The following is a 26,809-nucleotide window of genomic DNA, read 5'->3' as shown; positions in this document are numbered from 1 at the left end:
CAGGCTTCATACCCAGTGTGCAGCCCAACACAGGGCTTGAACTCATCACCCTGAGATCAAGACCTGAGCTGAGATGGGAGTCAGATGTTTAACCACTTGAGTCACCCAGGCGCCCCTGGCTCCATTTTTGTTTAATCACAAGTCTATGGAGATACAATTAACATACCATATAATTCATCTACCGAAAGTACAAAATTTAAGAGAATATAAGGGGCGCCTGGGTGGCTCAGTTGGTTAAGTGTCCGACTTTGGCTCAAGTCACGATCTTGTGGTCCATGAGTTCGAGCCCTGCGTCGGGCTCTGTGCTGACAGCTCAGAGCCTGGAGCCTGTTTCAGATTCTGTATCTCCCTCTCTCTCTGACCCTCCCCTGTTCATGCTGTGTCTCTGTCTCAAAAATAAAAAAACGTTAAAAAATTAAAAAAAAAAAAAAAGAGAGAGAATATAAATATCATCTTGTTATAGTGAGTTTGAAAAATCACTACTGCTACAAATTATCTAAAATGTTAATTCAGCTGCAATTTTTACAACAAAAAGGTACATTATTCCTTTCATTTTAAGACATATTTCATAAATATAACCTACTGTCAACAATGTGCCAAGCACTTCAGAGATACACAAATAAGACAGCTCCTGGCCTAAGATACTGTCATGGAAAGACAAACAGGCAAACAACTACAATGTGATATACTAAAAACATGTTGTAACACAGGCATGTATGAGTGCAATGAGGCCGCAGAGGGCATATCTAGGCCAAGTATTCAGGGAATACTATGTAATCGAGGAGATGATCTCTCAAAGGAGTAAAGGGGAGAGGTGATTAAAAAAAGAATATAATGCTGACATCATAGAATGATCACCAGACAGGGTAAATATTCAGAGCCCAAACAGTAAGATACAGGAGATGGCCAAGTTCTACACTACATTTTATGTAAGTCTACAGAGTAAAACATCCCATGGTCCCAACAGGCTGACTTACACGAAATTTTAGAACAAACCAAACTATATAATCTGGATGGGTAAGAAAGAAAAAGAGTAAGAGTAAAACAGACAATTACCTCCTTTTGTAGTATCATTCTGAGCCTGGATGCCATGATGCAATGAATTATGAATGGCAGAAAGAAGATCTGCTGCTTGAACCATCAATTTTTGAGCTTCTGCAACAGCACTGGTCTAGCAAATAAATCACCAAAAACATTCTTACATATTCTTTCACTGAAAGATATACATTAAATAGGAAAATCCTATAAACAATAATGAAATTAAATGTTGTAATGACATTGGTTTTCAGAAACTATTCACTTAATACAGGATGCTCAGATCCTGTTAGGATAGAAATTAGTTTTTTACCCCTTCTTATATCTTGTAGGAGCCATTAAAAACGAACAGGAAATAATGCTGGCTTATTCTGTTCATCTTATATTTAAAAAAAAGAAAGGAAAAAAAATCGAGTTTCAGGCAACTGGAAAATTTCAACATTTCTACTATGCTATTCATTAAGTTGAAATTTAAAAAAAAAAAAGAAAACAGGAAAACAACAGACTTAGATCAATGGTAAAGGTTGGCTCTCTACTCACCACTTCCTAACTATCTACATATTAGTTTGTAATTGACTTCAATTAATGCAAATACACACAAAGAAAAAGTATTCACCATCTAGGGCTTACTTCTGGTTCTACACAAATCCAACAGTTAATTATTTAACTGAATGAAAGATGTCTACCTAAAATTCCCATTTTTGCTTTCTCCTTTTCAATTCACAAAACAAGACTACCCACAAGCAATTTCAGCTTCTATTATTATATCCATTAATAAGTAATATAAAATATATTTATATACCGACAACAGACACGGATATGTTATGGAGCAGAATGTAAATTCATGTGACTTTTTGAAAAAATTATCAGGGCTACTCTAATATTACATATATATGTAATATTATATATATATGCGATAATATACACACACACAAATATATATAAAATCACCAGATAAAAATATACCAAATGCTCAATTCTGTATATGTGTGGTTGGGGGTGCTTTGATGGAAAAGCCTCAGAATTACTTCAATAACGCACTCTATCCCCCCAAAGGGAAAAAAAAATAACCCACTAAAATAGATTATAGTAAATGCCCTTACCTCTTTCTTAGTAAAGGCTATGAGCACTGTCAGTAACACTCGAGTGAATTTCACTCTGCTGAATACTGCTAAACATTGTTGGTGCTAAAAAATAAGGACTAGAAGTTAAAAGATGCAAAGTCTGGCAAATGAATTTCATTTTCAAATATAGTATTTTAAGTCCTAAATCTCAATGTTAATGACTTACTCTATTACAAACACTTTCACTTATAGTCTTTTAAATGCCTGAAAATAAGCTGCAGAAAACATAAAACCTATTCTACTGAAATAGAGATATAAAGTAAAACTTTTTTATCAATGGGATGGATTTTTCCTTAAGTCAAAAGTTACATTAATATCTCAAAAACTGAATTAGCATTTAAAAAAATTTTTTAATATTTATTCTTGAGAGAGAGAGAGAGAACGAGCGAGCATGAGCAGGAGAGGGACAGAGAGAGAGAGGGAAACACAGAATCCAAAGCAGGCTCCAGGCTCCTAGCTGTCAGCACAGAGCCTGACATGGGGCTCAAACTCACAAGCCGTGAGATCATGAACTGAGCTGAAGTCAGATGTTTAACCAACTGAGCCAACCAGGTGACCCTGAATTAGCATTTTTAATAGGAATAATAAAAAGATGCTGTAAGCAGAGTCAGAAAATTAAGGATCTTGACAAAGGTTCAGCAACTTTTCATACTGTCCAAGTTCTTGAGTTTTGCCAAGTTTTGGTGTATCATCTGTAAAAAGTCATTTTTCTTCCTACCTCACAGGAATACTGAAGAGCTTTGAAATCATGTATTTGAAAGAGCTGTACTATCATTCTATCAAAATAAATACAAGGGAAATAAAATCCCTTGCAATGTCCAACTTTTAAAGAAATACCTTAAAAAGGGCTTCCATAAATTATAACGCAGTTCATAAAACTACAACATTAAGAGGTAGACTTCTCTGATATTATCTACCAGAAAATAAGTTCAATTACTTCTAGTTCAACTTCTGGATCTCTTTCTTCTCCTTGTCGACTTCGAGTACTCTAAAATTTTAAAAAAGGTGAATTAAAATAAACACAAACTTGTAGAAATACTAGTTTATAAATACCAAAATAAAGCACTAAATTAATTTGAGTATATGCAAGAATCTGATTTTAAAAAAAATATTTGGAAGAAAAAAACTGTATCTACTATTTATTTTCCTATTAATACTATATACAGAAAGTTCATTTTGATACCAATTATAAAGATCATATGGAAGAGTAAGGTATTAAAAACAGCAAAAGCAAAACAATGAAATAAGTAAAAGCATGTGGCACATGGTACTTCTTTCTTTTTAAAACGATGTATTAATTGAAAGTCTTGACACTCTCAAAACTAACCCTGTTAGGAAAAAATAGTAACCTTTATAAAAATCACATCATAAAAATAACGTCACACTGTAAATACTGATTATTCTACACTAAAATGCAAAACCTCTCGTTTATACGTGACTGACACACGACTATTTTGACAACTGCAGGGCAGTACTATGGGAAGATCTGGCAGAAGATCAGGGTTCTAGCCCCGCACTGCCACTTCCTAGTGGCATGCCCTATATTAATCTCAGACAGCTTACTTAACTCCTTTAAGCTGTGTTTTCCTCATCTAAAACTAGGGCATTGTATGCAACTTATTGCCTAATTCACTGCACAATTATAAATATCAACTAAGGCAATAATATATAATCACTGTGACAACCATGCTGTGTTATACGAGTGTAGAAAAAAAGCAGAAATAGAACTTTTTTCCTTTTTTAAATCTCTGTGCAAACCAAACTGTCACATCATCTGGCTCAAGGATATTATTCACGGATGGCTTTCACCAGATTTGGGGAGCCACCATTTACTGAGGTCTTCTACTGTGTTGCACACATTGTACGAGCTATTGAAGATACAAAGTTGAAGATGATAGTCCTTACCTCTGAGGAACTTAACACTCTAGAATATTAATATTCAATATTTAATTTAATATTCTTAAAACAGCAGAGTATAATTCTAAAACACTGGCAAAAAAGTGAAACATCTTAAAGGTTACATTTTCAATACTTGAAAGGAACATTAATTCACCAGAAACTCCTCCTGTGAAGTTGTCTTCAAATTCATTGCCAAAAAGACACAGCATATATCAATGAAGAGGGTGGTCCTCCCTTCACTAGCTGTAATCGGCTAAAGGTAACCTCACACTTAGAAGAGTTCAAAGATTCTATAGCAAAGGAACGAGAGATGGAAAATACCTTTACTCTTCTTTGCATGTCATCCTCCACATCTTTTAGCATGCCTAGAAAGAGAGACCATGAGTTTAAACGGGAAACAAATCCAAACACAAAACTTGTGAATCATCGTATAAATTGTTTTACCTGTCACTCGAAGGTCTGTCACACTGTTAGCCATTTTAAATCCATAAGTCATTGATTGAAAATCTTCCTGTACAGGAAAGCAATAATTAGGCCTTTGAGTACTAGCAAAACCTTTTATTAGATTTCTCTTACAAAATCACAATTTGCTAATATGAACACAGTAATGAAATGTCATCAGCTTATCTATATACATCCACGTTTTCCCTATAATGTATCCTTAAAACATCATATTCTAATGCTGTCTCCATCTCTAATTGTTTGTCTTTAGGCAATTTAAATACACTTGCATTTAGTATGTTCATTTGCAAAATAAGGTTAATGCTTATGACGATATCAGAAAATAGTAATTCACACTTACGGAGTATTCTCACATTCACAAGTGAACAGTAAATGCACAGAAATTACTGCTTGATAAGATTGAAAGATTTAAACAAGACTTTTAATTCAAAAATTATCAAATGCTTGTTTACACACTGTTCGGCTACAAAGGTTTAAGCCTTCTCAAATAAAATTACTCAAAGTGATAGCAAAAGCACATTTCCACTCAGCCCCGCTATAAAGAAAAAGTTATTCATACATGGATTCCTACCTGCAAAGTCATTTAAAACACTGCTAAGACATTAACAAATTAAGTAGTTTGCTAGACTCACTTTGAAGACTAGAAATTTAATATCATTTGGCTGATTCTATTAAGTCACAAGCTCTATTAAAGGAATGTTTCTGTCATGTTAGAATTCTTAACACATATATAGAAGCCTAATACAATGGAATAACAGGCGTTTACAGCAGGGGCCAGAACTATAACAGAATTTTTGGATTCTTAAAAGTATCAGTGTAATCTATATGTAATCTATATCACGTACTATAGGTTACAAACAGAAAAACAAACAAACAAACATCAATGTCCCTGGGTTCAAAGAACTGTTAGTGTTATTACAGGACTCACAGGATTGGGACTTTTAAAAATCTCAGGTTGTGTTACAAAGCTGTGAGCTTATCCTCTAGGTAAAGTTTATGCTCTACCCCTACTTGGCCACCAAATAGGATTCTCGTGTTTTACACGTCTAAAAAGGATCTCTCCCAGTGTTTACCACATTGCTAAATGGCACCTCTACCCACCCATAGTTACTCTGGCTGAAAACCTTCACCTCGATTCCTCTCATTTTCCCACGTTCTGTATCAGATCCTCAGAACAGATGACAGACTCAAACTTCCAATTTCTCATCTAAGCGCAGCTCCCGGCTTTCACAGCTGTCTCTAGTGAAGGCACCACCGCCTCTCACTTCCACAACTGCCTCCACACAGGGCCCCCCCCTTCCATGCTTATCCCTGCTACAATTTATTCACCACCAGAAGCCGAAAGGGTTGTTTTAAAATAAGTCATTTCACATCACCTCCTACTGAAAACCTTTCAACTGTTTCCCTCCTCACAGGAAAATCAAAAATCCTACATAGACTGAGGCCCTCCATCAATCACCATGTGGCCCAGCTTCCCTCTCCAACCTCATTTCCTTCTACCTACCATTCTTCTCCACGATCCCTGCACTGCAGCCACACAGGCCTTATTATCCTTCAGACACATCAAACACGTTCTCTTCTCAAGACCTCTGTACATGCTGACCCCTCCCTACAAGGAGTTTCTTCCTAAGATCTCCAAAGCCCCTTCATTCACTGTATTCTAGCCTCTGTTCCCGTGTCAAACCTCAAAACAGAGCTTTGCACTGTGCATTCTCTTTGAAACAGCATCCCCCGCCATTCTACATGCCCTGTGCCTGCTTTACTCTTCTACATAGAACTTACCAACACCTGACGAGATGTATTTGTTTAGTGACACACTGTCTGTCTCAAGGAATGCATGATCAATGACATCAAGGCTTTGTTGTATTCACTGCTTTATCTCCAGGGCTTAGAACTGTACTTGGCACAAAGTACTGTTCAAAATATATTTGTCAACTGAATGATGACCTACTGTAGGACAGGTAGATCAAGTCGGCTCGGGATACTTGTGGGACTGGTGGACACCATGGCAAACTGGAGAAGACATGCTTCATCTGAAGGAAGCCAGCCACTACTTATCTTACTGAGTAATGAAGGCACAACTAGTGTTTTTCAGAACAAAAACTTAATTTAACATAAAATCCTCCAACTTTTGAATGTTACTCATTTTTAAAAAATTAAGTAGGCCAACACCGTGAAGATGAAACAAAACACACCAGTAAGCCCCATCGATGCAACGTTTTCCAAGAGGAATCATTGCATCTAAGGAAAAGCATTCACATGATAGAATACCGCAGGTCTATGTAAATAAATACTAGCCTTGGTAACAGAACTTCATCTAAGTCACTGGAGGACTGAAGCAGACCGAGTTACATAAGCAGATGCTACCATTAAAAGATCATTCCTGAAACCTTGTAGATTTAACAAGCGCAAAAATCAAAGTGAAACCAGGGAGACAGACCAGTTACTGGACACTACCCAACAGTACAAGCAGGAGCTGACGACGATTTGGATTGAGATTATAACTGGAGGTGATGAGAGTTGTTGAAATCAGGATATATTGAAAAGGTAAAGCCTACACAATGTGCCAAAGACGCGAATGTGGAGTAGGAGGTAAACTTCACAATCAAGGATCATTTTCAGGTATTTCATCTGAGCAACTGGTATATGATAGCACAATTTACTGAGAGGGGGCAGACTTTCAGAGGAGTAGGTTTAAAGGCAGAAATGGAGGACAATTTTGATTAAGTTTATGATTTCTTTAGTTATCCAAGTGAAGATTTCAGGAAGGCACTTGCGTGAGTCTGGAAGTCAGGGGAGGAATCAGGACTAGAGACATAAATTTGGGCTTCATCAGCACAGAGTTGGTATAATATGGCACAGAACCAGAGGACATCAACTGAAGCAGAAGGGACACAGGAGCCCAGGTGCGTTCCAGCATCTAGAGGAGCAAACATGAGATATGTGCTAACCAATGAGAAAGAAAGAAATCCAAGAGACAGCTGTATCAGGAAGATGAGAAAGAAGTATTTCAAAGAGAGGTCAACTGTGTCAAATGAAGTCAAAAGCTGCAGAGTATAAACAATGGAGTTAGCAAAATGGAGATCATTAAGGGCCTTGTTAAGACCAGTTTCTGTGCAGTGGTAGAAAAAAATGTACGAGAGGGTGAGAAGAGACGAGGAGAAAGTAAAATAAGTAAACATTAACAGCTCACTCAAGGAGTTTTTTGCACAGGGTAGCAGAGAAATGACAGTGTAGATATAAGGAGTCATGGGATCAAAGGAACTGTGGTATTTTGTTTTAAACTGATTGATATTTAAAGCATGTTTATATGCCATAAGAATAATCTAGTAGGGAAAGAGACACTAACAATGCAATACAGAGACGGGTTAATGATTGCAGCAGGCAAGAGGGAACAGAATGGAGAACACAAGTGGAAGCTGAGCTTATATTGTCAGGGATACTTGTATTTTCACAAGATAATAGGTAGATGATGTGGGTTCCAATACAGGCTAGCATGTGTGGTTGTGAGAAGATGAGGTACTCCTACCTACGTCTGATTCCATCAAATATTTCATTAAGGTACAAAGTGAGCTGACACTGGCAACGGAGGTCTTGAGAGATAAAAGATGTGGAGAAGTCCCTGAGAGGCTATGAAACCAAGTTTACCACAGAAGTGTTGAAAGATAGGACTGTCTCTAGTGCTGAGTGCCCATCTGAGATTTGCAGTCCTAAAATTAAAGTGAGAATAGACACACAGATGTGGGTTTTCTCGAGCAGCCTTCTGCTGTTTGGGTGCAAGCAGCAAGTAGACAGATGGTTGGGGTTTTGCCATGTAAGTGACACATTATGATGAGATGAGAAGGGCAAGGGAGTTAAGGGTGTCTGAAAACGAATGATTTCACCAGCGGACCATGGAAATGAGGCCACAGGAGAGAAAGGAGCAGCATCTGGGAATCTGGGAGGTCTCTGTGGAACTGAAGGATAGCAGGAGCAGGGGAAGCCAGAAAGTAAGTGGTAGCAATCAAAGGGTAGTATTTTTGAATTCAACATCTTGAAAGTGTAGATTAGTAAGGAAAGTTTTGCCTTCCTTATCCATTTCTGAACCATTTTCTGAGGACACAATGGTGGCTGGTATGGACTAGATAACCAGGGATACAATGGCGAAACACAACCATAGCCATTATAGAGTCTGTTATCCAGTGAGACAATTAAGACATCTTGACAGGTACAAAGCCCCATGTTCTTTACTGTACTTTACAATACTGCCAAGATACAGTTGCAGAAAGTTATCACGGATATTCAGTGTTCTATAAAACACAGTATTTAAAACAATGCAGCACCACAAGAAAATTTAGAATGATAAAATATTTATAATCATAACTGCAGAACACCCAATACCAGTACTTAATGCGATTCCAACTAAACCAGTAATCTTGACTGTGCTAATAATATAATAGTCTAACCAAGTAAAAATGTTTTCAATCGCTTCTAAAACAATTGCAATATATCAGTTACAATTTAATATTGCTTTAAAAAATCATTTCAGAGGCTCCTGAAATGATTTGATTCATTCAACCAAATCTGAGTACCTTCTACAGACCAGATACTGAGTAACACATTAGGGCTACAAGGAAGGGTAAAACATGGTCACAGATGATTCACATCAAGACTTCAAACAATCTAAATGTCCATTAGCAAGTGCCTTGTAATTTACTGTATATACAATGGAATACTAATAAATAATAACATTATTATGTACTTACTATATGCCAGGCACTCTTCTAAAAATTTTATTGTATTAACTTTACTAACCCTCACAACACTCTGAGGTGGGGACTATTACAAACTACATTTTATAAATGAGGACACTGAGGCATAGAAGCACCACACAGTGTATAGGTGACAGAGGAAGAACACAAACTTAGGTGGCGTCAATCCCTGCAGGCTGTACTTTTTAAACTTTTATTTTGAAAAAATTTCAGAATACAAAGTCCCATATTCCTTTCCGATATTCTTCAAATGATAACATTTTACCATATTTGCATTATGATTCTCTAGATTGTTTTCTTAAACATCTGAGACTAAGTCCTACCCTGTGATGCCATTTTACCTCTAAATCCTTCAGTAAGGGGGCGCCTAGGTGGCTCAGTTAGTTAAGCGGCAGACTTCCACTCAGGTCATGATCTCACGGTTCATGTGTTTGAGCCTCCCAGTGGAAACTGCTTGGGATTCTCTCTCTCCCTCTCTCTCTGCCCTCCCCTGCTCGTGCCCATGCTCTCTCTCAAGATAAACTTAAAATAAATAAATACTCGTGTGATTTTTCCAAAACAAATAATCACTCTCTTACATAATCACACTACAATGATCAAATTAGGAAATTCATGTCTCTTTAATGTGGAGCATTTCCTCCATCCTTATCTTTCCTGCCTGACATTTTGGAATAGTACAGGCCAAAGTTATTCTGTGCACATCCTTCAGTATGGGTTTGCCTATGTCTCCCCAAGATTAAATCCAATTTATGTCATATTGGATAGGAATACCACAGAAGTGATGCTGTGTTCTTCATGGAGCATTGTATCTGGAGGTACATGTTGACCTGTCCTATTGTTGGTGATATTAAGTCTGGCCACTTAGCTAAGATGGTATCTGCCACATTTCTTCACTGTAAACTACTCACTTCCCTTTGTAATTAATATATATCTTGCCAGAAGATACTTGGAGGCTAGGTACAAATCCTGTGCTCATTATACTTTTGTTCACTAGTTTTAGCATCCTTTAATGATTCATGCCACAGATAATTATTCAAAACCTGTACTCTTAACATGATGTTATGCAGCTAATAAAAAACAATAAGGTAGCTCTCCACCTACATGTGTTGGTAGGTATAGAAATCTGTTTTCTATTGTCTGTGGGAAAAAGTTGCAGTTTATATAATTTCATCACGTTAAATAAAATACACATGTATACATATTATTAGGAAGTATGTGAAGAAATATACACCAAATGCGTAATAGCATTTACTCTTTACCAGGCAAACCAGAACTTTAAAAAAAAATTGTTTTTAATATTTATTTTTGAGAGAGAGAGAGAGAGAGAGAGAGAGAGAGAGACAGAGCTTGAGCAGGGGAGGAACAGAGAGGGGGACACAGAATCTGAAACAGGCTCCAGGCTCCAAGCTGTCAGCACAGAGCCCAACATGGGGCTCGAACCCACAAACCGTGAGATCATAACCTGAGCCAAAGTCAGATGCTTAACCAACTGAGCCACCCAGGCGCCCCAAACCAACTTTTATAGTTTATTTTTGTATTAGAAATATGTTTGGCTGCAAATAAGACAAAAATCCAACTACAGTGACTTAAGTGATACACACTTCTAGCATGCCAAATAACAGGAATTCCAGAAGTAATCTTTCAGCTCCATCATCCTAAGCTGAGACCATCTCAGATTTTCAAGTTTACAAAATGAAGCAGGAGTTACCTTCAAACATTACATCCATAATCAAAGAAAATGACAGAAGGAGTGGGCCATACATGCATTCATTATTCAAACTGGCACACTATTGAGAGTAAAAAGGGATGCTATTAATAACCACACAGGATAAAAGGTGCCAAGTAAGACTGTTCCATGCAAGCCAGTACGCAGACACCAGCTGTAATAGAAGAATGTGCTAAGAAGAGCAGAGAAGAAAACTGAAATCTGTATGGGCAAGTCAGGAGAGTGGGATCCAAGCCTAAAGATAAATAGGACTTTTCCCTAAATAGGTAAGGAGAAAAGACGTAAGAGCCAGAAGGAGCATACTGTGCACAGGCATGGGATAATGAGAGAATAGCGTACTCAGGAGCAGCTGAACAACAATATGCCACAGGGAGAAGGAAGAGGAGTAATGAATACCACAATGAAATGACAATGTAAGAGTGATCATCAAGAAGGCAAGAGATGACAAGTGTCGGTGAGGATGTGGAGAAAGAGAATCCTTGTGCACTGTTGGTGGGATTGTAAACTAGTTCAGCCACTATGGAGAACAGTATGGAGGTTCCTCAAAAAATTAAAATAGAACTACCCTAAAAAAAAAAAAAAAAGACCTACCCTATGATCCAACAATCCCAATTCTAGGTATAGATCAAAAAGAAATGAAAGCAGATAACGAAGAGACCTACATGGCTCCCATGTTACTGCAGTACTATTCACAACAGCCAAGACACAAAAACAACCTAAGTGTCCACCAATGCATGAATGGATAAAGATGTGCTATGTATGTATGTATGTATGTATGTATAGACAATGGAATTCTACTCAGCCATAGAAAAAAGGAAATCCTGCCATTTGCAACAACATAGACCTGGAGAATACCATACCACATGAGTAAGTCAGAGACAGAAAAACAAACACTATATGTTACCTCTTACGGTGGAATCTAACTAAGAAAACCAAAATTATAAAAGCTAGTAAAATGGTGAGTAAAAGAATAAAATGGCGGTTGCCAGGAACTGGAGGGTGAGGAAATGGGAGAGGTGTTCAGGGTACATATTGACAACTAGGCGGTAAGTCCTGGACCTAACACAAGCACAGATTATAAACAACAAAACTCTATTATAAACACTAAATGTGCTAAGAGACTAGATTTTAACCGTTCCCAGCACTAACAGAAATGATCATTATGTGATGCAACAGGTGTGAGCTATGGCAATTATACAGCAATATAAATGCATCATATCAATGTGCGCTATACCTTAAACGTCCACAACACTGTATGTCAAATATAACTCAATAAAACAACAAAAAAGATGAGTAATAAAGTTAGGCCTGGCTCATGGACAGCGTTACTCTAAGAGGTTTTTGACTTTTATCATGTAGGCAGCAGAAAGGGTGAACTTCTGGTTAAATGCTGACTTCTACTATACCTCTTAAAATCATACTAACAATGACACTATAGGAATTACAAGTTTGAATCCCAAAGGACAAAGAGAAGGAGGACAAGAGACAAAATGCATAAGACAATTTTTGGAAGATGCAAAGTAATGGACAAAAAGTAACTGACTTATGTGAGTGAAAAAAGCTAAACCAATGCCACTCGGAAGTAAAGACAAAGAAAACTTTCAAGAATTCAGAGTTCCTGGATGGCTCAGTTGGTTGAGTGTCTGACTTTGGCTCAGCCCATGACCTCACAGTTTGAGTTCAAATCCTACATTAGGATTGCTGTTGTCAGTGCAGAGCTTGCTTGGGATCCTCTGTCTCCCTCTGCCCCTCCCTGCTTGCATGGGGGCTCTATTTTTCTCTCTCAAAAATAAACAAACATTAAAAAAAAAAAAAGAATTAGAGGTATCAGACACCTTTGTAGACTGAGGTATGGCATCAGAAGAAGCTGATGTTTAAGGAAGGAGCTCTTAGTCTGCCTCCACCCTCACCCTACATAAGCAAGGCAAAATATGCCTGTCATTAAGGTGCATTAACACCCAGCAGCACCTGGCACATGCTAACAAATAGATAGTATCAGTCAAAGACAGGCAAACTATTTCTTACAGAGCCAGATAATATATATTTTATCCATTGCAGGCCAAGTGGTAAAGTGGAGAATATTATGTAGGTACTTATATAACTCTTTAAAACGCAGAAACCGTTCTTAGCTCAAGAGCCATAAAAAACAAAGGCAACAGGGTAGGTTGGTCTGCAGGCTGTAGTTTGACAGCCTTTGGTTCACAGGACTTCCTGAGGGTTTATCTGTGGGGAATGAGAGAAAGAGAAGAATCAAGGATGACTGCAGGATTTTTGTTCTACACGAGAAGAACGGAGCTCCATTTGCTGAGATTGAGAAGACTACAGAAAGAAGTAGTTAGGAGGCAAGGGGGAAATCAGCAACTCCATTTTGGAAACGTACTCTGAGACAGACATCTAAATGGAGAATGCAGAACAGGCAGTAAGCACATAGAAGTCTGAGATTTAGGGAAGTCTAAAGTCTAGGCTGAGGATACAAACTTAGGCTTAATTAGTAGAGACAGAATTTAAGACTATGAAACTGCACGAGGTCATCAGGGAAGTGAGTACAGACAGAGGTGTAAAGATGGAGCCTGAGCCACACCAATATTTAGACTGTGCTGTCCAATATGGCCATCACACAACCAGTCAAGTAGTGAGTGCTTCAAATGTGGATGGCTCAAACTGAGATGTGCTGTGAGTGTAACATACATACCACACTTGGCATACTTGGTACCAAAAAATGCAATTTTATGTTTCATTAATGTTTTTTAAATAATTATATACTGGAATATTATTTTAGATATATTGGACTAATAAAACGTTCCAAAATTAATTCCACCGATAAGCTACTAGAACATTTTAAATGATATAAATGGCTTGTATTCTGTTATCTATTGGACAGTGCTGGCCTAAAGAATGAGATGACAAACCGGGGCACCTGAATGGCTCAGTTGGTTAAACGTCTGACTTTGGCTCAGGTCATGATCTCATGGTTCGTGCGTTCAAGCCCCATGTCAGACTCTGTGCTGACAGCTTGGAGCCTGTAGCCTGCTTTGGATTCTGTGTCTCCCTCTCTCTCTGCCTCTCCCTCATTTGTGCTGTCGACCTCTCAAAAATAAATAAACATTAAAAAAAATTTAGGGGCTCCTGGGTGGCTCAGTTGGTTGGGCGGCTGACTTCGGCTCAGGTCATGATCTCGCAGTCCATGAGTTCAAGCCCTGTGTCAGGCTCTGTGCTGACAGCTCCGAGCTTGGAGCCTGCTTCGGATTCTGTCTCCCTCTCTTTCTAGCCCTCCCCCGTTTGCACTCTGTCTCTGTCTTTCAAAAATGAATAAATGTTAAAAAAAAATTTTTTTTAATTTTTTTAAAAAAGAGTGAGATGACAAACAAGAACAATCAGTGAGGCAGGAAACCAGGGAAAAAGAGCCAAGAAAATAATTTGTTTCAAGGATGGACTCCATGTCAAAAATCTGATGACCAATCAAGTTTAAGACCAAACATTAACCAACGGGTTTAGCAACACTGAGGTCTTGGGTGACCATGACAATGAAGCTTTGGTGGAATACCATTCAAAGCCTGACTCCAGTGAATTCAAGAAGTCTGGCTGAAAAGAACTGAGATATGGGGCAGAAGCTGAAGTATGCCAAAAAATGGCATTTTTTTAAGACTGAGGAAGATAAGGCATGTTTGCATGCTGACAGGAATGATCCGGTACAGGGGCAAATTCATTATGCAAGGGACAGAGAGAATTACTAGAGCAATATTTTTGAATATAAGACAGGGTATGGGATCTAATACATAAGCAGAAGGGATCAACCTTAGACAGGAGAGAAGGTTCATCTGGATGGAAGGGCCAAAGAACACAGGGCACATGTGGAGGTAGGTGAGAAGATTACTTCCATTATTTAGTGCAGCAGGAAGGTAGGTTTGCTTCAAGTGAGTAAATTGGAAGCCTGAGGAGAGGGAGGGTGAATGAACCAGGGAAATGTAAGACTGCTAAGGAGCACTCATGGCCCACTTGAAGTTAGTGGTGATGAACTGAAAGTAGGAAATCAGTGTGAATGTATTTTTCTCCAGTTACACTGTGATGTGCTAGTGTAAAGGCACAGGAGATGGAGGGTTGGATTTAACTAGAATTGAGGTCCAATAAGGCAAGAGAGGAAGAGAGCTGCAAGTGTAGGCAAGGGAGTTATTGCAAGGAAGGAAGATGGTATTTAAAATCAGAAAGTAGGACCAAACGGGTAATGACAGTAAAAAAACAATATGACATATACAATGGAGTATTACTCAGCAATCAAAAAGAATGAAATCTTGCCATTTGCAACTACGTGGATGGAACTAGAGGGTATTATGCTAAGCGAAATTAGAGAAAGACAAATATCATATGACTTCACTCATACAAGGACTTTAAGATACAAAACAGATGAACATATGGGAAGCAAAAATAATAAAAACAGGGAGGGGGACAAAACAGAAGAGACTTTTTTTAATTAAAAAAAAAATGTTTTAATATTTATTTATTTTTGAGACAGACAGAGCATGAATGGGGGAGGGGCAGAAAGAGAAGGAGACACAGAATCTGAAGCAGGCTCCAGGCTCTGAGCTGTCAGCACAGAGCCCAACACAGGGCTCGAACCCACGGACCATGAGATCATGACCTGAGCTGAAGTCGGACACTCAACCGACTGAGCCACCGAGGCGCCCCAAGAGACTCTTAAATATGGAGAACAGAGGGTTACTGGAGGGGTTGCGGGAGGGGGGATGGGCTAAATGGGTAAGGGGCATTAAGGAATCTACTCCTGCAATCACTGTTGCACTGTATGCTAACTAACTTGGAGGTAAATTAAAATAAAAATTAAAATTAAATTAAAATAAATAAATACAATGCAAAAAAACGAACAAACAAAAAAAACAATATGATAAACTGGAGCCCAAGTAGAGATGAACCATAGGAGTCAGAATACAAGCAACCCAGAAACAGAGGTGGGAGTCTGAGAATAGGATCCTTCAAACTGAGATCAGTAAAGGGTTGGAATGACCAAGTTTAAGGTATAGTCATTAGAAAGAAAACTCCTAAAAGCTTCCAAAGAGAAAACATGGGTATAAAAAATCAGGATGGCAACACTGAAATTAAGAGTCAGTAGATGGGGCGCCTGGGTGGCTCAGTCGGTTAAGTGGCCGACTTCGGCTCAGGTCATGATCTCGCGGTCCGTGAGTTTGAGTCCCGCGTCGGGCTCTGTGCTGACAGCTCAGAGCCTGGAGCCTGTTTCAGATTCTGTGTCTCCCTCTCACTGACCCTCCCCTGTTCATGCTCTGTCTCTCTCTGTCTCAAAAATAAATAAAATGTAAAAAAAAAAAAAAAAAAAAAAAGAGTCAGTAGAATAAGGCCTTCAAAATTCAGAGGAAAATTATTTTCCAACCTAGAAATCTATTACAATCAAACTTTCAATCGAGTGTGAGGGTAGGGGAGACATTTGCAAACATGTAAGTTCTCAAAGAACAATTCCCTCTCCGTCTCCCCATGGAACTGGAAATACTGCACCAACCAAAGTAATAAAGAATAATAATAAAGGCATAAAATCCAGGTAACCAGAAATCTAACAAAGAGAGGGAAATGAAATTCTCAGGAGAAGGGCGAAGAGAAAACTGGAATCCCAGCTATACAGTGGACCTAGAAGGGCACTGATCCAGCCTGAACCTAGAGAACAAAGGAGCTAAAGAGGATAATTTCAAAAAATACATAAACCGATAAGACGATCTGATGTGTTTCCTAATGATGGGAGAGGGAGAACCAAGTACACAGAAAACTAAGCAAACCAAAAAACAAGAGGCAGTTATCATTTCAAGAAAAACAAAAATTTGTATGAGAACGGAAATGTACGTTTACACCACTTTGGCTCATCTGTCATTAGTACTTATACAATCACAATAATGTCAACACTGATTAATGATTTAACAAAAAACTGAATTACTATTTGGATACAGGACAGGATAATATGTGAACGCTAGTTATATGCTAAAAATGTGCTGACATACCAGCTAAAAATTGCTAATATCGAGGGGCATCTAGGTGGCTCAGTCAGTCAAGCTTCCAACTTCAGCTCAGGCCATGACTTCAGGGTTTGTGAGTTTGAGCCCCGCATCAAGCTCTCTGCTGTCAGCTCAGAGCCCGCTTTGGATCCTCTGTCCCCACTCTCTACCCTTCCCCTGCTCACATGTGTGTTCTCTCACTCTCTCAAAAATAAGCACTTCAAATTGTTTTTATCCAGAAATTAGAATACACGCCTATTATCCAGAAATACGGAATTAACTACTGGCAAAAAGCTAAAAAAAAATTTAATATTATTATGGAATGAGGAAAAAAACAGAGAACTATAATTTCTCATTATGCATATTGTGGGGTACTTGATTTTGCATAGTATGTACAAGTACTTTTTAAACATTATTTCTAATGTTTGGTTTTTGAAAGAGAGAGACAGAGTGCAAGCAGAGGAGGAGCAGAGAGAGAGGAAGACACAGAACCCAAAGCAAACTCCAGGCTCTGAGTTGTCAGCACGGAACCCGATGCCAGGCTCGAACTTATGAACCATGAGATCATGACCTGAGCCGAAGTCGGATGCTCAACCAACCAAGCCACCCAGGTGCCCTTGTACAAGTACTTTTATTAAAATACACATAGTAGGAAAAATTTTCAAAGAGCAAAACCAGATATGACCAAATTACCTACTTTTAAGAAGGTAACTAGTGGTCAAGTGGAGAGTGGCCTAGAGGGAAAGAGTGGGCCAGAAGGAAGAGTACAGACACTCACAAGGAATCTAAACCTGAAGCTAAGAAAGGCTCAAAGTAAAGCAGGAACAATGAGAGAGAAGGAAAAGCAATGCCCAGATTCAAGACACTTGAAAGGTAAAAATAAAAGAATTCAATCAGATAACCCTGTAGATACCATTTTGCAAGAATGTAGAATGCAAGTGGACCAGCGGTGTGATGGGGGAACTATGGTTCCCATTTTGTATATGTACACAGGATATTAAGAAAGACACATCTTTAGACAAGTGAAATGTCTCCAGTTCAGAAGTAAAAACAAAGCAGAGACACATCTTTTTTTTGTTTTTTTTTTTTTAATTTTTTTTTTTTTTTTTTAACATTTATTTATTTTTGAGACAGAGAGAGACAGAGCATGAACAGGGGAGGGTCAGAGAGAGGGAGACACAGAATCTGAAACAGGCTCCAGGCTCTGAGCTGTCAGCACAGAGCCCGACGCGGGGCTTGAACTCACGGACCGCGAGATCATGACCTGAGCCTAAGTCAGCGGCTTAACCGACTGAGCCACCCAGGCGCCCCCAAAGCAGAGACACATCTTGAAGGCAAAATATAACAGCACCTAGAACTTCAGAAGCAGCATTTCAAACAAAGAAATGACTGGTTTATTACAGTTCATTCTTACTTATTCATTACTAGTTCTCTTAAGAACTTTCACTAGGCAATCAATTCTTTTTCTAATTTAAAAACAAGATAAACCTATCTAGCAAATCTGAAAAGTTTATAGAAACAAAACATAGGGGCACTTGGGTGGCTCAGTCAGTTAAGCATTTGACTCTTAATTTCAGTTTAAGTCATGATCTCATGGTCATGAGATCCAGCCCTCCTCAGGCTCTGTGCTGAGTGTGGACCCTGCTTGGGATCTCTCTCTCTGCCCCTCCCCAGCACTCTCTCAAAATAAACAAACATTAAAAAAAAAGAAGAAGAAACAACAATCTCTTCAGCCCAGGAGATTTTACTTATATTTCTTCCTAGTTTTCTTTTAATTTTACACAGTTGCTTACACTATGTGCCACTTTCCTAACCGTTTAAAAGTATATACTCTCCTATGATTTTAAACATCATTTTCACTATCACTATGTAAAATAAATTATAAATTATTTACTTATAATTATCCATAATAAATTATCCATGGTAATAAATTATCCATAATTTACTTCAAGCATAACCTTAATGGTGGCATTTTGGTTGATGCCAACTTTCACTATTGAAAACTTATTAAAGTATTGGGCATGAAGTGTCCATGCTTCTAATCATTTAAGGCTGAGTTCTAGAGATGAATTAATTTCACCTGTGCTAATGCACACTCCCACTATAATAAAAACCAAAATGACAACTCACTGTATCCTTACCAATACTGAATGGTCTCATTTATAAATATATTTAGTAGATGAAAAATGATCTAATTACTTTTTATTTTAATTGTATTTCTTGGATTACATAAGGCTAAATTTTAAAAATGTGATGGCAATTTATTACCTTCCTCCAAGAGTAAGTTGTTTATTTTACTGCCCATTTATTCATCTGGGCTTCAGTGTTATGCTTTATTTGAATGAGAGCCTAATAAAGAAGTATTTGGTTATTTTTGTTATCCAGATTTTTCTAAAAATTTTTTTATCAGCTTTTTCCTATTAGTCTTTTCCTTTACAATTTCTCCCATTTGTAAGTCCTTCATCCAGAGGATATGCAGAATTTCAATTATAATTATTTATATTACAAAAAAATTATTTTCATTTATTTTAAAGTTTTCTATTTATTTTGAAAGAGAAAGAGCACAGGGAAGGGACAGAAAGAGGTAGAAAGAGAATCCCAAGCAGGCTCCACACCAGCAGCACAGAGCCCAATGTAGGGCTCAAACTCCCTAACTGTGAGATCATGACCTGAGCTAAAATCAAGAGTTGGACGCTTAACTGACTGAGCCACCCAGGTGCCCCATTTTCATTTATTTTAAAACAAATTTATCCAGGCACATAATAAAAATTCCAACAGCACAAAAAAGTATATATCCCAATCCTCAAGATTCCAGTTATCTTGGAGTGCCTGGGTGTCTCAGTCGGTTAAGTGTCCAACTTTGCCTCAGATCGTGATCTCACAGTTCGTGGGTTTGAGCCCCACATTGGGTTCCATGCTAATAGCGCGGAGCCTACTTGGGATTCTGTCTCCATCCCTTCCTCACTTGCTTCCCTTCTCTCTCTCCCTCTCAAAATAAACTTAAATAAAATCTTCCAATTATCTTATTTATGAAGATAAATAACTCCCATTTAAAAAAAAGAAAATAAAATGGTAGTAACCTACTACATACTTTTCTACACCTGACTTACTTTACTTTATTTTGGAGACCTAATCTTACTTGTATACATAAACCTACCTCCTTTGTAAAGGGGCCACAATACCCAACTGTATGAAGGTAGCATCACTTAATGAGTCTCCTGTTGATGGACATTAAGATAGTTTCTAGACCTTAGTTACTACAAACAAAACTACAATTAATGTCCTTGCATACAAGTCTTTGTGCACAGCACAGATCTAGTTGTAGAATTCTTAAAAGTGAAACTGCGGAGATAAGTCATACACACTTTAACTTATACTAATGTTACTAATTGTTCTTTAAAACAGTTGTGTGAATTTATGATACCATAAAAACATGAGTCTTGCTTACACTGGAAACCTGAGTCCTTACTAACAAATGTGGAGGGCATGCTAAACTTAGAAAATCATCATTTTACAGTGAAGATTAAACTAAGCAAGTATTGATGGATGCTAAATCTAGGGGATAGGTTTTAATGAGCAGGATATTTCCATGATTTTAATGAGCTTCCCTACAGATTGCTTATTATATGCCAGGCTAAAAACTAACCATACAGTAATCAGAAAACACCTTGGAACAAAATAACATCACCACTGAGGAGGCCGATGGACACTGTATGCCTCAGCTGTGGCACCGGAAGGAAGACACAATATTACTTTTGTTGTATTCCAGCCAGGATTGCTTAATCTAAATGTAATCATGAGGAAAAACACACAAATCCTAAGTGAGGAACATTCCATGAAAAAAGGCAAACCAGGAGAGGCCTGTGTTCTCCAAAATTATCCATGGTATGGAGAAAAAAAAAAAAAGGCTGAGGAACTTCTGTGGATTAAAGAGACTAAAAAGATAGGCAACCAAATGCAGGACATGATCCTAGACTGGAACCCGTAGTATAGGGTAAAAATGCTAAGAAGGACAATGCTGGGTCACCTGACAGGAACAGAATACAGAGAATGGACTGTTATTACAGATTCACTGAAGTTGATAACTGTGCTGTAGCTGTGTATGAAAGTGCTTCTTTCTTAGGAGATGCACACTGAGAGATGTTTGGAGGGAGAACTTCAAAACGTATGCAACTTAGTCTCCAACGGTTCGGGGGAAAAAAATACATAAACATGTGTATTCATACACAACAGAAACTGAAGAAGTAATTCAATTGGAACAATTCATTAATAGCAGCTGAATCAAGGTGAGAGATATATGGTGTTCTTTGTGTGGTTACTATAACTTCTGATAATTTGAAATTATTTCCAAATAAAAAGGTTTTCTTAAAAAGAGAGAAATGATGACTGTTCATCTCTCTCTCACACACACAGCACATGAGAGTACCTGTTTCTCACCCTCATCGACACAGTGTAAGAAATTTCTAATCTTTGCCAATAATGGGTAAAAAAAGGCACCTCAGTTTTATTCTACATTTTTCTTATGTATCTTTTCTCATGTTTAAAGGCCATTTTATTTTCTGTAAACTATTTTCTGACTTTTAACAACTTTTTACACTTAAAATATTTCATTGATCTGCAATTATTTAGATGTTGTTATAGGCTGAATGTTTGTGTCCCTCCAAAATTCCTGTTAAGTCCTAACACCCAATGTGATGGTATCTGGTGGTGGGGCACCTTCTGAGAGATGATCAGGCCATGAGAGTAGAGCCCTATGAATGGGACCAGTGCCCTTGTAAAAGAGATCCCAGAGATCTCCCTTACACTTTCTGCCATGTGAGGACACAGTGAAAAGATGGCCAACTATGAACCAGTAGTCAGGCCTTCACCAGACACTGGAGCCGCTGGTGCCTTGATTGTGGACTTCTTAACCTCCAGAAATATGAGAAATAAACTTCTGTTGTTACAACAACCCAAAAGATTAAGGCAGATATAAAATGATGATAAGTTAATTCTCAAGGGTGCTAACCAACTGTCCGAGTACTATTTGCTAAATGAATCCTTTCTCTGCCCTAGGACTAGGATTTTTGATGTCCTTTTGGGCATACGTTGAAAATGTAAGTATTTAATAATTTGTGTATCTCTTCTCATTAACTTAATCTTTTTAAAATTTTCACTCAAATGGGTAAGATATTCCATAATGATACCCACAGCAATTAAAATAGGTAGTTAAGTAACAAATAAGTGTATAAAAGTAGGCAGTATTTCATAGACAACTCACAAGCCATATATTTAAATGTGATCATATTAGCTATATATTTAATTATTCTCACATATATAAATTTAGAAAAGCTATACATTGTATACACTGAACCACTGTGGGAGACTAAAATATTTATTTTGGATTAGTAACAGTGTTAAAAAGAAACAGAAGTTTCAACAAAAGGAAGAATTAAAAAAATAATTTTTGTATCAATAATTTTAAATACTATCACATTTCTCCATAAAATTTCTCATAAGGAGAAAAAAAATCTTTCTATGTCTAAAACTTAAAACACTTCCTAAGGGCAAGGTACTTAGTATAAACTGGAAGAAAATATTTATATCCTGAAATATTTTTCATACCTTTGTTTTCCTTAGCTCCCTATTACCCAAAAACTGAAAGTACAACACTTCTGTGTTATAATATTTAAGAGACTTGAGGCTGTGTCTTCATAGTCTTTGTGAATCCCCATAATATTCAGAGCAAAGTACTCTCTCAGCACATAATGGATACTCAATGAATGGTACCAACAGAACGAACATATACTAAGATGAAAGTTTTTTCTTCGAACTGGATTCTTTCAGTCAATATATCTGTAAACAGCATAGCATCACTTTTAAAAACTGTTTTTAACTACATGTATCAATAAAAACATGTATCATATAATCATTTAAATACATCACAATAAATAAAGTGGTCAATGAGTTTCAGGAATTCTTATTATTACAAAATCTTACCTCTTCAAAAACAGCAGCTTTATTTACTTTTTCCCTTGCAATGTCACAGATTTTCAGAATTCCCAGAGCAAAAGCTTTCATGGCAGGATCTTCTATAAAGTCTGGATTATGAATGTAAAGGCACGTGAATACTGTCTGTGCCAAGGAATGGCCTTCTAGCCAGGTTATCTATAAAGAAGTAAAAGAATGTATATGTTTAAGATGACACAGAGGGTCTGCAAAGTCTAAATAAATCCGACAGTCAAGGGCTAGAAAGCCACAGACCCAAATAAATATATAATTAACCACAGGATTTCAAAGATGATTAAAAGGAAGCTAAGAAAAGACAGAAGAATTACAATTCACTTTCACTGACTAAAGTCTTTCAAAAATCATACACCATAAATATGATTAGCTATCTAAGGGAAACATTCTTATATAGAATTCAGTGTGCAATATATTTGGAGACTAATGAAATTAGAATGCCACCTTACACAGAATCTAAAAACAATCAATTCCACAGTGGAGTCAATAAAAATCCATTAAGTAGGGAATTCACAATTTTAGAACTAACCAGGTGCTTAGCCACTCCTTTAACTCTCCTTTTTCATCCTCACTACTATTAACTTAGTCAAGAGCATCACACCTCTCCTAGATTACTGCAAGAAACTGCACAATGGTTTTCCTACCTCTCTTCTCTAATTCAATTCTCCCAACCAGAGGGAACTTTCTAGGAAGTCACAGTTTTTAGATTAACCAAGTGTACTCTTACCAAACAGCAAAAACAAGTATCCATTATTCCTATCAATTCAGGCAAGGTGAGGTCTTTAATTTTAATGGTGCCATCCTAAAAAAGGAGAAATATGACATATGAGAAGTTTTTATAAAAGTTACAGTTTCTATGTCCAGTAGCATTTTGGCCTCCAAGAATTAAATACTTAAAAAATAATAATTCTAGAACTATATCATCATCTGATAAAAACTAAAATGCCAAATTAACTCTGTATTCTTGAAATATATCTTAAATAGATCTTCAATACAAAAAAATCAAAGCCTCTTAATTTGAAAAGAATAAAGGCCTTTATAAACAAAAAGTTAAACAAGTATTTAAAAACATAGTTCAAATTAGTTTTAAGCATTAATAAATACGAATCATTTTAATGGATCAAAAGTACTTAGAAAAGTAAACATTTTTAAAAACCCTTCCCTTGGGGTTCCTGGGTGGCTCAGTTGGTTGAGCATCCGACTTTAGCTCAGGTCATGGTCTCACGGTTCATGCGTTCAAGCCCCACATCGGGCTCTGTGCAGACAGCTCAGAGCGTGGAGCCTGCTTCGGATTATGTGTCTCCCTCTCTCTCTGCCCCTCCCCGACTTGTGCTCGCTCTCTCTCTCAAAAATAAAAATAAAAAAATTTTTAAAAAACCCTTCCCTTAAGGTGATTAATTTTACTACTTGTAAATTTTATTTAAATATCCATTTATTTAGCAAATCTTTCTTCATAAAATATGCAAAATTAAACTCTGTGGCAACTGTGAATGAATTTCTAAGTCAATCCTCACAGAATGAATTTCAAATTCACAACAAGCATTCTGCTTAGTGTGTTAATATATAAAACTTAACCCCTTAACCAACTACCCTGGTATTTGAATATATACTGAAATGCTTTAAAAAATTAGTAAACACACACACAAATTTAGTGCCAGCTTGTAATGAAGACCTTTGAACAATTTACAGACTTCAAAAAAAAAAGATAACTAAAGCTCGTAACTAAGTTTTGTTTATGTACCTGAGATGCTTGTAAAAAAATTGTATTTTAATATGCCAAGTTTGATGGGCACTGTTTTAACATGTGGAATAACAAATGATAAAACACAAAAAGCACAATGGTATTTACCTTGATAGCTTGTTCAAAATTGAGAACTTTTCGATTAACTTGGTTTCCAATCATGCCAGCATCCATCTTGGGATCCATCATTTCAATGGCAGACATGGCTTCAAAAAGACCAAATCTGCAAGCAAAAAAATTGACCCCACAAATTCTTTTGAACCAGTAAGTTTACCCAGATTCCCTCAATGATATAATAATTATAGTACTTTAAATATATAGTGTCCTATGTATTTAGTCTTCCCAATTTGCTAACACTTCTATTTCAATTAAATAATCTCCCTCTGGGGCACCTGGGTGGCTCAGTCAGTTAAATGTCCAGCTCAGGTCATAATCTCAGGGTCGTGAGATTGAGCCCCACTGTCGGGCTCTACACTGGGCATGGAGCCTGATTAGGATTCTCTCTCTTCCTCTACCCATTTCTGGCTTATGCATGTATGTAACTCTCTCGCAAAAAAAAAAGAAAAAAAAATTTTTAAATTAAAAAAATTAAACAATCTTATTTTAACATAAAAATTCTATGTAGCAGTCAAATTATTTGCATACACTGTGCAGGTGAAAAAACAAAAGTTGTTTTTTGTGTTTCCTTTAAAAAGGTTGCACATTAGAAATTTTGGAAAAAAGATCAACTGATCTATAATGGATTTCACTTTGCCTTCTTTAAATGGTTTTCTCTACTTAATATTTAGAAAGTTGTATTGGAATAATCATTACCAAATGTAATTTTTGATTTATTTTCTTTATATCTTGAATAATAGGAATAATGCAGCACATTACCATCTACAATGCCTGAAGTTCTGGCAGTAACATAATGAAAAATAATCCAGGAGTCGTGTTAACTTGTATCTGGTATTTATGGCTTATTAGCCATATAAACAGATAGTTGTGGTGCACTGTGGACTGGTTAGTGAGTATATCATTAACAGATATGCCTTAAAAAATGGGACAGGAAAAAGAAAAGCTTAAAAGAAAGTCTGATAGGTGATCAAGCTACTGACTTCACATTTTGCTTAGTCTAAGCTATTATACTACCAGGAAAATAAAGACATTACCTTGTTACAATACATCATTTCCTCTTAGAAAAGCAGCAAGACATTAAAACCAGCTTTAAGGAGACAAACTCTTCCCTGCAATCCCTCAAATCTCTCAATGCTTCAAGATAATCTGACAAGATGAGTATGTTATTATTGAAAACAACTCTAAACTATGCTAATCAAAACCCAAATAGTATTTTTCAAAGAGCTTGTCAAGCCAAAACAGAAAATATGCAAAAATGGAAGAGAATTCTTTCAACAAAAACAGTATTCACCAAATATCAAAGATACTATAAGACATAATAATTACAAACATTCTAGAATACACAGATCAATAGAAAACAGTCTAAACCCACATTTCTGTAGGAATTCTATATGATAAAGACAGAATTTCAAAGTAATGAAAAATAGTGGATTAATCAATAAATACTGCTGAAACAAGTGGCACACAATTTGATTCACATAATTTTAAAAAGTAAACCCAGGCAGATTTAAGTTCTATACCTAAAACAAGCAAACAAAAGATTTCAGTAATTTTTGAATTTCTGAACAAAAAAAAGATTTTCAATAATTTCAAAAAACTATAAAAGGAGAAGTTGATGTATGCAATTGTGTAAATATTTTAAATTTATATGCAATGATAATAAACCATAGTTAAAACACCATAATTATCTAGGAAGGGTATTTTTAATATAGGTAATTTTTAAAAAGTTGTTATCCAGAATACAACTGACTCATACAACAAATAAGGCAACTAGTCCAAAGAAAAAGAGGCAAAGGACAGGGGCGCCTGGCTGGCTCAGTCAGTGGAGCATCCAACTTCGGCTCAGGTCATGATCTCACAGCTTGTGAGTTCAAGCCTCGCGTCGGGCTCTGTGCTGAGAGCTCAGAGCCTAGAGTCTGCTTTGGATTCTGTGTCTCCCTCTC

General features: G+C 37.0%; 1 protein-coding gene across 2 annotated transcripts in view; it reads right to left on the bottom strand.

The window, feature by feature from the left end:
• The window catches only part of NAA35 (N-alpha-acetyltransferase 35, NatC auxiliary subunit), a 94,809-nt gene that overhangs the window by 53,961 nt on the left and 14,039 nt on the right, over nucleotides 1–26,809 (bottom strand). For both annotated transcript variants that reach the window (XM_042964332.1, XM_042964331.1), the window contains exons 4-11: nucleotides 24,858–24,972; nucleotides 23,736–23,810; nucleotides 22,985–23,152; nucleotides 4,503–4,569; nucleotides 4,380–4,423; nucleotides 3,097–3,147; nucleotides 2,139–2,222; nucleotides 1,057–1,171 (exon numbers count right to left, since the gene is read on the bottom strand). In XM_042964332.1, the coding sequence (XP_042820266.1) occupies nucleotides 1,057–1,171; nucleotides 2,139–2,222; nucleotides 3,097–3,147; nucleotides 4,380–4,423; nucleotides 4,503–4,569; nucleotides 22,985–23,152; nucleotides 23,736–23,810; nucleotides 24,858–24,972 (719 nt within the window). The remainder of the gene's footprint in view (nucleotides 1–1,056; nucleotides 1,172–2,138; nucleotides 2,223–3,096; nucleotides 3,148–4,379; nucleotides 4,424–4,502; nucleotides 4,570–22,984; nucleotides 23,153–23,735; nucleotides 23,811–24,857; nucleotides 24,973–26,809) is intronic.

This window comes from Panthera tigris, chromosome D4 (assembly GCF_018350195.1).
Source record: "Panthera tigris isolate Pti1 chromosome D4, P.tigris_Pti1_mat1.1, whole genome shotgun sequence".
In the NCBI taxonomy this organism is placed as follows: Eukaryota; Metazoa; Chordata; class Mammalia; order Carnivora; family Felidae; genus Panthera; species Panthera tigris.
This window is presented reverse-complemented; position numbering and strand designations above follow the sequence as displayed.